This window comes from Frankliniella occidentalis, unplaced genomic scaffold, assembly GCF_000697945.3.
Source record: "Frankliniella occidentalis isolate FOCC.00 unplaced genomic scaffold, Focc_3.1 Scaffold124, whole genome shotgun sequence".
NCBI lineage: Eukaryota > Metazoa > Arthropoda > Insecta > Thysanoptera > Thripidae > Frankliniella > Frankliniella occidentalis.
This window is the reverse complement of record NW_026267251.1, coordinates 869,789-881,045: the sequence shown is the minus strand read 5'-3', so window position 1 is coordinate 881,045 and position 11,257 is coordinate 869,789. Positions and strand designations below refer to the sequence as shown.

Sequence of the window (11,257 nt, the reverse complement as noted above, 5' to 3'; positions counted from 1 at the left end):
CATATTCTGAATCCTGAGTAAATTTCCTGTGCAAAAAGCTGCCATGAAGTCGTCAACTCTGTATTATCATAGATAACCGGCGCCGTGCAACTGAGACCAGGTATGCAGCGATTGAATTGCATAAAATCGACGAAACAGTCTGCCATTGAACGTGTGTTCCTAGGGAACAGCCCCTCTTTCTTCGAAACCCGAGAAGTGAAATGCACACAGAACAACACGCTGAATTCATAGCTGTGCTCAGATTTTAAGTTGGTCTCTCCGTTTTCTCACATAAAGGACGACAAAATGGCGTTTTCCGGGGTAAAGCCTAAATGTCGATCCTTGTTTCAGAGCGCCATCAGAGTTTCCACCCGCTGGTGCGAGCGAGTCTACCCCCTTCTTAAATCCTCGCCCCTCACCTCTCCCCTCCCCCTTCTACGATATTCTTCTTAATTTTCTCCTTTAGAGGCTTCCCTCCACCACCACTGCCTGCCAAATGCGTCCCCCCGGCGGCGAGTGCAGCGACCTGTGGGGGGCCGAGTTCAAGGGCTCGCCCTGCCACCAGAGGCAAGTACTGCCGGCTGCCAGCGTGGCTGGCTGGCTGGCGTGTTGCCGGCCCGGTCGCCACGGCAACGCGACACGCGGTCAATGAATGAATGAGTGGTTGCCGCGGCGACGGCTCTGAATGGTGGGGGCGAGACGAGGAGGTGTTTGTGTGTTGGGGGGGCGCCGGCCGGCGCGGCTGGCCGGCGGGCTGCCCAACAGGCGTGAGTGAGTGTGTGTCGGTGTGTTGGTTTAATTCTTGGCATGTTGGACTGAATGGAACAACTAACAAAACGATGTATAAGAGAAGGCGGGGGAGTGAGGAGAGAGAGAGAGAGAGACGAACATCTTCTTGTAGGTGTTGATGTACTTTTTGAGCCATCACGGTGAAAGTGCAATCACGTAACGACGCCTGGCCTGGGCTGCTTCTTCTGTATTTTTTGTCGTTTTTGTTTTTGTGCCCTTTGGGGCCGCCGCCGGACGGGCCGCCGTGTCGAGTGTCGTCCTTCCTCTCTCTCTTTCTCTCTCTGGCCCCTGCGGCACTCTCGCGCCGGCTACCGCACTGATTGTGATTTGCAATAGTCGGAATATTTTATGCGCCTTGCCTCTGGCCGGAGCCGGGCTGTCCGAGCTTCATGAGGCCGGGTAACTTATGGCCCGATGCCGACATTATCCGTCCGTCATCTCTGGTTCTCTCTCTCCTCTGCGTTTCAGTCGTGTTTTCTCTCAGGATGAGGCGGGGGCGGTTGGTGAGAGGGAGAAAGAGAGAGAGACAGACAGAGATAGAGAAGGGCAGTGCTAAAAGAATAATTAACAGTGCGCCTGGCTCTGCCCTGGGAACTTCATTATGTACAGCTTAATGACGTTTGCACGTCGTAGCAAAACGTCTATTGTTTATCGCTCGCGGACTAATTTTTCTATTAAAAGAATTAACTTTGCTTTTTGTTTCTGTCATTTACGAAAATTAGTCTTTTCTGTGTCTGTTGCTGGGCCGGGTCATTGCTCTTAGCAGCTCTGCGGCCGCATTTGTTTCTATACGTATATTTCCCTTATAATTTCTGTGGATGGATAGATTTATTGCTATCATTGTGTATGAGATAGGCCATTTTAATTTTCCTCTCCCCCCCTTTGCTCTGGCTTTGCCGTATTATAGGGCAATTCCCTTCGCCTTTCATTTCACCTGTGCAATAAAAGTGTCTGCCGCCGACCATTTTGCAACGGTGCACGTAATACTGCTTCGGCCCCTTTGCGGTTCGTATTTCGCGGTGCAGCAGAAATTTGCTCGAGCATGCTGCTCTGCTCTGTGTAGTAGTTGCTGCCCATTCCGTGCGCACGCCCGAGCATGCGACGTGCGCGGGGCGTGCGCGGGGTGCGAAGGCGCGCATAACAGAACCAACTAAAGTTAATGAGTTGATGTGTGCGAGCCATCTATTACCACTACAACCTCCTCGGCCTGTTGCCTCTTCAGGTGGCATGCGTGCGTGTGCGTGCGTGCGCGCGCGCGTGCACGACCACGGCGGGTGCCCATACGGTAGTGTACTGCGGTGGTGGTGGAGCGGTTCGCGCTCGACATTTCGAGTTATGTCCCTTGTCAGTTCCGGCCTTTCTCACCGTAACGTTGCAAGCGTTATTATTGGTCGGTTGCCTTGGTTACTGCTGTAAGCGCGCGCGCCACTCACGCGGTACCATACCGCCCGCTGCACTCTGTATGTCGAGACCTCGATACTGAGGAGCCCATATACACAGTGCGGAAGAAAGCGCAAAAAAAAAAAGAAAGCTATTTTCCCCTCCAGGCCATTTAGCTGGGCAATTATTCACCTTGTTCAAAAATTAATAGCTACATGATTGGTTAAAAGGTGTGGATTACAGGACAGCCAAAACAAATTGCTTTGCTGCTTATCAGATTTGCTGAGTCCAAACATTTAATTTCTCTCTGTGGTTCTATAAAATATTGCCGAGACTCGAATTTTGTTTCTCCGTGAAACTTAAGGATGATGTATTTTTTTGCAAAAAAATATATATAAGTAATGGGAGAACAGGTCTTGCGGCATCTTTTGCTCATGCATTCATATTAAAGCTCGCTGACCTCTCACGCGGAGCGGTGTTCAAAGGCTCACCTCACGAGTCGGCCTGCTAACGCAATCTAACATGCTTGGCGAATCGGTTTGTGGAAAGGGGTTGGAAAACGGTATGCGCTGGAATTTCTCTCTCGTTCTGCTGTGTCTGACGGTGCCCCTTCTTTCTTGTCTGTTCCAGGGTGCTCAAGCCCCCAGGCGGCGGTTCCAGCGACATCTTTGGCGTCGGGGGCGGCGAGATCCAGCAGTCTCCCCGCAAGATGAAGCCCGGCATGGTCAGCAGCATCTCCCTGACTGACGGGCCCGTCGCCCCCTCCGCCGGCCCCGGCTCCACGTCGTCGGCGGCCTCGTCCTCCTCAGGAGAGACGCCCTCCCCCGGCTCCCCCACGGGCTCGCCCACCCGCAACGGTACGGCACAGACAGGCTCTCAGCAGCAGCAGCAGGTATCAGGCGACGTCGCGGTCGCCGCCGCCGGTAAGGCTCCCGACGGCGAGCCTCGCGGCCGCCAGTTCCAGATGCAGAGTCACTTCTCGCTCGGCTACGACAAGGGCGCCTCTCCCGTCAAGGGGGAGGCTGCACAGCCAGGTACGTGTCAAACTTTGCTCACACACGACGTCACACCACATCATCGGGGCGCTGCTGGCGGGTGGGGCGAGGGTATGGGAGTGTGGTCCCTGGATGACGTTCAGATGTCGTTTTGTCCACCTCGATGTTAACATTTTCCTGAACACTAATGGGTAGTTCACTAGGATGGCACTCACCTGAGAGAAATAAAACGCTATATCATCTTCATTTGTGTGGGATCTTACTAAATGTTTTGCCATAGTTTATTTTTTAAAAATCCCACTGTGACCGTCCGCCTTTTGTTTTTGTTGGAGCTGCCGCGCCACCCTTGCTTGCTGCACTGCAGGTGGTGTTGCTGTACAGGCGCCGGCTTCCCATAAAAAAGCGGGTCATTTTTGAATTGTTTTCTCCTTATTACCAGAAGAGTGGTGAGGGGTATTCGCACTTCTCGCATTCGGCGACGCTTGAGTGACGCTACGAAGCGGAAGTGGGTCGTCTCGGCTCGTCCCGACGCCGACGGCTAAAGGCTTGTTCGCGCTACATCGACAAGCACAACAGGGCAGGGGGTATTTTTATTATTTTGTAATGTCTTTCTTAATAACTTGGGGTCGTCAGTTGTTGCCGCGAATCGTCCGCAAGATATGACCTTGCCCGCCAGCAGCCTAAGCGCCTAGAGGGGCGCACCTGACGAGTCAGTTTGCCTCGTCACCTCATCGTCACCCTCTCCACCGTCACCAGCGAACCACACGAGGCAGTTGAAAAAGTTGTCACGCATACGCCCGTCTCACACACACACACACGCACTCCCTCACGCACACACACACACTCGCACCACGATACACGCACTGGGCGTGCCCCTGTGACACGCCACAGTGACCACACAACTCTTCATTATTTTCTGCAGTGTGCATAGCTGGCGCAGACTTCGGGGTGGGGAAACGTTAAACGGCAATGGAAAACGGTCTCTGGAGAGCTTTGTGCTCACTAGACTGACTGCCACGCCTCGCCACGCTGGAGCGACAAGGCACGAATAGGCACATTGTAGCCTACTTCTGTACTATCGGCGCGGCCATCGGTGTCTCTGCTGCTGCAGACTCCAGGAGGGTGCGCTCGCTGCAATGTACACTGTCGCTGTGTATCTCGATGACGCGCGCGCGCGCGCCCTGCAGCAGCAGCGGCAAATCACCGGAAACGTACCGGATTCCCACCCTGCGTTTCCGGTTTCCGGTGCGGCGCTGCGGCGGCGGCGCGGTCCGCGGCCGGCTGCTGAGATTGGGCGCCGCCTTGATGAGGTGAAGGGCGCCGATCTGGAGCGGTAATGACGGGCTAGGGTAGCCCGGCCCCGGACCTGCCCAACAGTCCGTCCCGTTACCAGGACCTGCTCTGCGAAGCGGCAGAGGAGGAGCTGCGAAAAGATGGCCTGCTGGCGTGTTGGGTTCGGGAGGAGAGAAAGAGAGAGAGGGAGAAAGAGGCCCCCCCGTTGTTGTCTGGACCGCTGCCGGCGGAGGCCGGAAGAAGTGGCTGGTGGAGACGGCGTTTAAATATTTGCTCTGGAGTCCTGCCCCGCGCGGGACGGCGCGGCGCGGCTGATCGGCGGCGCTGCACTGGAGCGTCCACCGCCGCAGCCACGCCGTTGCAGCAGGGGCCGAGTTGCAGCGGCGTCGTTTCCGGGAACCGTGAAGCCGTTGCGGGCGGTGCGGTCGTGGGTCCAGGCCCGACCTGTTTCACCAGTCCTTGGCCGTGACCGTCGTCCTGCTGCCGTGGACGGGGACGACCGATGATGCGCTGTGTGTGTGTGTAGCAGCGGTTAGCGGCGGAGCATTGCACCCAGAAAAGTGCACTGTAAATTGCTTACGAACTATAGGTTCGTAATGCAAACCAAAACGTTCGTAGCTTACGAAGGATTTTGAAACGTTGTATTACGAACTAATTGTTCGTAAGCTTACGAACAAATAGTTCGTAATGCAAACCGATTGTTCGTAAGACCCGTCTAGCCTTACAAACAATCGCTTTGCAATACGAACAATTTCTTTGCAATACAAAGAACGAAAATTGTTCGTAACGTTACAAAGTATTTAGTTCGTAAGCTTTTTACAGTGTGCTTTCCTGTTCCAAGCACACTTAAACCCAGCCCAAAGGTTTTCTTGAATTAATCCAAATCATCTTATTTGGGAATAAATATTGATTCATTTCTAGTTCACAAATCTTTCGAATAAGACAATTTTGGCTTGACTGAATGAATGAGGAAAGCTCTAAGTTCGGTTTAAATGGCCTTAGAACATAAGAGCATTTCTCTGATTAAGCCTGCCTGTGCACTAAAAACTGGTTGGCGTCCTATGATGCCAAAATATTATGGCGTCCTCTGATGCACGTCAAATTTTGGCGTCTTATGATCCAACCATTTTACAATGTGCAGGTATTGAGATAGTTCGTGCGAATGGGGTTGTCAATATATCTTCTTGCGAACATTGCCCAATAGGGAAAACGGTTGTAAATCCATTACTTTATAATTTAAGTTCAGCTGGAATTTTAATCAAATCTGTCAATGAGGATCTTGCAGTTACATCTCTTGTTGGGGGAACGCGTATGCGTCACGAGGGGTGGGGCGGGTCAGGCGCGCTGCTGCAGCAGGCGTGGGTAGGTTAGGAGGCCTGAGGGGCCGATTATAGGGACTGGCGAGCGGGGGAAGGCGCCGGTTACAGATGGAGTCCCTCGCGGAACGCAATCGTGCAGGACGGACTTGGAGGGGGGGGGGGGAAGAGAGGGAGGCCCGCGGGGAGTTTGACGACAGGCGAATCGCACGCGCCGAGGGACGCACGCCGACGGGGAGTTCGGCGGAGTCATCGGCCAGGCCGGGGTGGGCTGCGCGGGCCGCGGGGGGGAGGCGCCCCAACCCGCTCATCAGGGGGCGTGCCATGCCGTGCTCTTACTTCCACCGCCCCGCCCCGCCGAGGAGTTGTTTCGCGTTTCGAGAAAATAACGACGACTGCGCGGCAGCACTGCCTGCCTGCTGCGCGTTCGGGGGGCAAAAAGCATAGTGAGGTCCCTCCTGTGAGTGATTGCTCGCGCGGGAGACGGGGCAGACAGGGCAGCCATGGCGAGCGAAGAAAAGGGAGCGGGCGCGACCCATTTCTATACCATATTTTTCCCCCTCTCGCACCGACGCGTAGTAGTATTTTTACCTTTTTTGCCCTTAATTGTGGTCGTGATTCGTGCGCCGGTCAATAAATTTCCTTTCCTCGCGCTCCTTCCGTTGTGCCCCGCTCCGCCACCCTTCCTAACGCTACGCGCCGCGACGAAAACTCGCGCGCGCGGACGCGGAGGTTGTTTAATTGAGCGGACTGACCAGTCCCTGCCGGCCCGACTGGGCCCGACCGACCCCTCCGGCCCAAATCACCTAAATGCGTTTTTCGGCGCCGTTACTCCGGACACGTGCGCCCTGAAGGGGGAGGGGGGGATAAGTGTAGTGAGTGGTTGTTACGCGGAAGCCCGCGCAGTGCGGGCGCGGTCGGTATGGGCGCGGCAGTCTGCGACAGGGGCGTGTCCCTGAGGTCACGCATTTTTTATTTTATTTTTTTCACTATTTGTTTCTTCTATCTCTCTGTCGGGCTTGCGGTGGTGGCGTTGCGCCCCGCTACGCGCCGCCACGCCCAGCCCGGTAATGCCCGGTTTGAATCGCCGCGCGGCGCCGAGGAGGAGGAGGAGGAGGAGTGAGGTGAGGAAAAAAGGAAGTCATAGCCGGATAGAATGCCGTTGGCTCGGCGGCGCGCACGTGGATCGCGTCGGTTGACTCTATCTCAAACACAGCTATGCACACTGCAGAAAAAAAGGGTTGAAGAGAAAATAAGACAACAGAAACGGAGGAGCAGCAAGGCGCAGAAAAAAAAGAAATGAGTCAGAGACGATACTACTCGCGTCTTGCAGTCTCCTTTTGACATGACAGGTGTCACAACATGCACGAGACGACTTTGTACCGCCGCAAAGTGAGTCGAAAGTGACACCGCCGCCTGTCAGTTGCACCATTTTTTACCCTGGTCAAGAGTACGTACCCCTCAGATTACAACAGAAAGCCTTAACCCCTCATAACCAATGGGCGGCCCGGGAACCTTTACGCTCTCTTAATCACGTTTTTAATTATTACAGAAACAACCTAACTTGGGTCATAGAGCCTTTACCAAACACGGCGTACTGACTCATCTTGTTGCTCGTGGGCATAGCGCCCATGACGGCCATCTTAACAAACCACGCTCGCCTCATATGTCCATAGTTCATGTCACAATTCATGGTTCATCTTACCATACTCTCACCACATCTTTTCCTCTGCATGCCTGGTTTGTGCGCGTAGCTTTCGTAGTAACATCTTGTGTAAATATGGTGTGGCTCGCTATATTGCTGTCTTATGTCTGTCTCCTGTCTGGTGTTTGTGCTGTGTTCTCTTCGTAACATTTTTAATTGTACCTGCAGTCTATTGCGCTGTTTGCTGTCTGAAAGACGAGAGATTACATAGAGGGAGAGAGAAAGGGAGAGTGCGCCGTACCCGACCAAAGCTCTTCATCATCATGAAGTTAATCAATCCCCCGTCCCATCTCCCCTCCCATTCATTTCGTCCGGCCCGCGCTGCGAGTGAATCCTAGAGTCCACTCCACTATTATTTTTTATTTTGTTTCGTTGTCTAATGGCTTGTAGTACTTTCCTTTTTAAAATGATCGCGGTATGATGTGACTGTGATGTATTTTGGCTGCGTGTCCCGGCGGCGGGCCCGGCGGGAGGGTCCGACCCCCTCTGGGCGGGCGGGCCCGGATGGGCAGGGCTGGGCAGAGGTGCCCCTCCCCAAGCCCCTTTCACATTTCTCTTTCCGAAGCCCCCGCCCTGCATTGTCTCGCTCCATGTGCTGTAACAAACACAACACGGCGATGCGACGACAATTGGAGTAGGATGCGGTCCGGGCCGTTTATTTTTACGCATTGGTAGTGCCGCTCATTGTGGCTGTTGGCGCCCAATGGACCGCGACGCGTGTCGGCGCCGCGGGCCGTGCATAGTGCCTACATAGTGCCGTGCACCAGTGTGTGCTCACCGCACGAGTTGCACTGCCCGGCGTGCACCGCGCCGTGCATGCACTGTACAGTGTGCACTGTGTGGTGCATGCGAGCGTTTTGGGCCAGCTGAGGTGCATTGCTGGCCGCTTGGAGCCCCGCGGGGATAGGCAACCCCCGCACGCACGCCTCTGTGTGGTGCAGAGGGCGAGCACCATCGCCCCCCCCCCTCTCCCCCCTCTTTTTGGCGTTCTGCAAAACGCATAAACTCTCGTAAACTTGTAATTTTTCCCGAGTGGTCTTTGGCCGGAGGACGTACGTGTAACTTCAGACACCTGTCGGGGGTGTTGCGCCGCACTTCGCTCTCTCCCTCTCTCCTTCTCTCCCTATCTTGCTCTCTTGTTCGTTGTCTCTCCCACGGGTGTCGGCGGCGTGTCCTTGCATGTGTGCATGTGTGTGGGTATTTGCTGGCACGTGTCTGGTTGTTGCAGTGCCGGCGTCCTTAGAGGCGTCTCTGGCTGGGACTCCGGGGACGCCGTCGTACCCGTTCCCCTTCCGCTACCACTTCCCCTGTCGCCGCAGCCTCAGGCGTCCAGGTACCCCCTCCCCTTCCTCACCCGCACCGCCACTGGCCCCTCTGTGCACATCATGATTAGAAAAGGCAGTTTTAGAACACAAAATCTTCCGGTGAATTCCTGTGGAAGTTACCGTGATAATACCTTGGTTCACCGTAACTTCCATTGAAAGTCACCGTTGGCTTTTACCTGAAATGATAAATAGTGGATTTTGAACTGGCTATTTTTCCACTTATTTGACTTTAAGAAGAAAGTCAGTGGCTAGCTTGGCGGCCCTTACCTTTGCCTGGCCGACAAAATAAATACGCTTCCACTTCTTTTTAGATCGTAAATCTTTGGTAACCGGAATCCGTAAAGTCAATTTGTGAAATGGGCCTCACTTATTACACGCGACCTAGTCATCATGCTAATGCCTAGAGACGCGTCCAATTCCGCCCTGGACGATGCAGCAGCCGTAAACTTGTCTAGGGCAGCAAATTGGGACCGTCCGAACGGTGGTAGGCTTTAGTGCTCACCTGGCTGCACTCTCGATGACTGTTCCTTCTGGAATGGGAGCACACGGGAGGGCGTTCTCGAGTCGCAATGCACGGTTGTAGGGCCAGTGGCTGTTCCCTTTATCCCTTTTTCGTTTTATGTTTTGTTTGGATTTTGGTGTAGCTCCGGGTCTCATTCACCTCCGAGTCGTCGTAAGTACGCACGAGCCTGTTAATATTTATCATTCTCTTTTTATTTTTATTTTCCGAACTTTTCCCTCCACTTGTTTCTTTAACTTGTAATTTTTGAATAATTTTATTGTCATGTTCTCGCTCTTGCTGGTGAATGTGAATGCTGCATAAGTTATAAGCAGGCTGATACGTATAAGAAGGCATGTTCGATTCACCCGGCATGAATTTGCCCTGTAGAAAACTCTCTCCTATTTGCACGGTCACGTAGAAGGAATTAGTCAAGAGCTACTTTTTATTTTCATTCATTTCATCTTTTCTTCAGAAAATAAAAATCATTTACAATAGAAGGAGAACGGGCGAACAAAGAACCATAAAACGTCATAATCATTCATTCCCAAGGTTTCGTCTTGCGTGGTTGTTCGCTCATGCTCCGTGTCTTGTGTTTCAGACGGTAACCCCGTGACTGGTGAGGGCTACAAGCCCCAGGGCGGTGCTGCCCCCATGCGCAACCGCGTGCCTCCAGGCGGCTACTCCTCCGGGCTGTGGTGAGGGGCCTAAAGGCGTCCTATACTTCCGGCTCTCTGTCTCCACCGCTCGCCCGTGTCATCCGTCCCAACCATCTTTCTTTTATGTAACTTTTATGAATTTTAATTCATTGTTTTGTCAAAATGTAATCACACATGATAGTAGTATTTTTCCATGAGAACTGTGTACCGTTCTTATCACTTTTGGATTTTTATTTTATAGTTTTATGTGAATTTGTTTTAAGTCCAAATAAAAGAATACTAAGTCTTTCGTCGATAGGAAATACCGACAAATGTCAGTATTCTCGTTATTCGCTATTCAAAAAAATTAAGGTGGGTTTCGAAATTATTGACACCTGCCGGTGAGTATAAGCATAAGCTTTCTTCGAGACGTCAAGTTGTTTCTTCAATGATTCCAGAATTATCTATTTGTCTCTTGACACGGGGCTATTTTAATTTACGTTCAAAGCGCGTAACTTTTTTTGTACTTTTACACTTGAATCCTGTGTGTTATCTGGAACGTTGGTAGATGTAGTGCTTTTTATATGTTTCTTTTGTAGATTTGAGAGAGTGAGTTTCGTGATGTATCCGTTAAGCTATTGAATTTATTTTCTGTCAGAGCTTACCATGTCAGCTGATGCATACGGCGTTAAGGAGAAAGCGAATTTAAAGTCTGATTTTAATGTTACGAACATTCAGTCCATTTGCTGAGATATTTGTGTACATATTTATTATTTATGAATATTCCGGTCGCAAGGGTTTGAAATTCAGGCTTTAATTTGGTTGAATTGCGCGTGTGCATGCTATCCTAAGAAGTGACTGTAAAGGATTATGTTTCCTCTCCTATACCTAAATAAACATTTTTACAAAATTCTATGATTTATTGTTCCCGAAATCTGCCTAGGTGAAGTCATGAGGAGCTTCACAAGAAATGCCTTAAACAGCAAAACCTTCACCTTCGCAGAAAGGACTCAAACAAGGTGCACGTGTAGTACACTCCAAACTACAATTAGGTATAGCCTACATTATGCATAAAATAAAGAGTACAAAAATTAATCCGTATTGATGTAGTACACTTGTGCGAACACTGCACACACTGCCGTTAGTATACACGGCATTTTCACTTCATTTAAAGTATACAGTGTACACATTTAAATTGACAGAGATACAAACACTTTGGGCTCTCCTAGTTGGCTGCTCACGCACCACGGAGTATAGGCGACGTGGAGTATACACCGACGTCTGGCCAACGCGGAGTCACGCTCAACGCCCTGGCGGTAGCGCTACCCCGCGGTCATT

The 11,257-nt window shown here is 52.0% G+C and overlaps 1 protein-coding gene across 1 annotated transcript; it reads left to right on the top strand.

Annotated features, from left to right (window-relative positions):
• Positions 1 to 2,778: 2,778 nt before the first annotated feature.
• Positions 2,779 to 10,829, top strand: LOC113206753 (microtubule-associated protein Jupiter; the record flags this gene model as incomplete). Its single annotated transcript, XM_052270449.1, is given in 2 exon segments — positions 2,779 to 3,182; positions 9,883 to 10,829. Coding segments are annotated over 2 exon segments (505 nt in total), but the record flags the coding sequence as incomplete, so codon positions are not given.
• Positions 10,830 to 11,257: the final 428 nt, after the last annotated feature.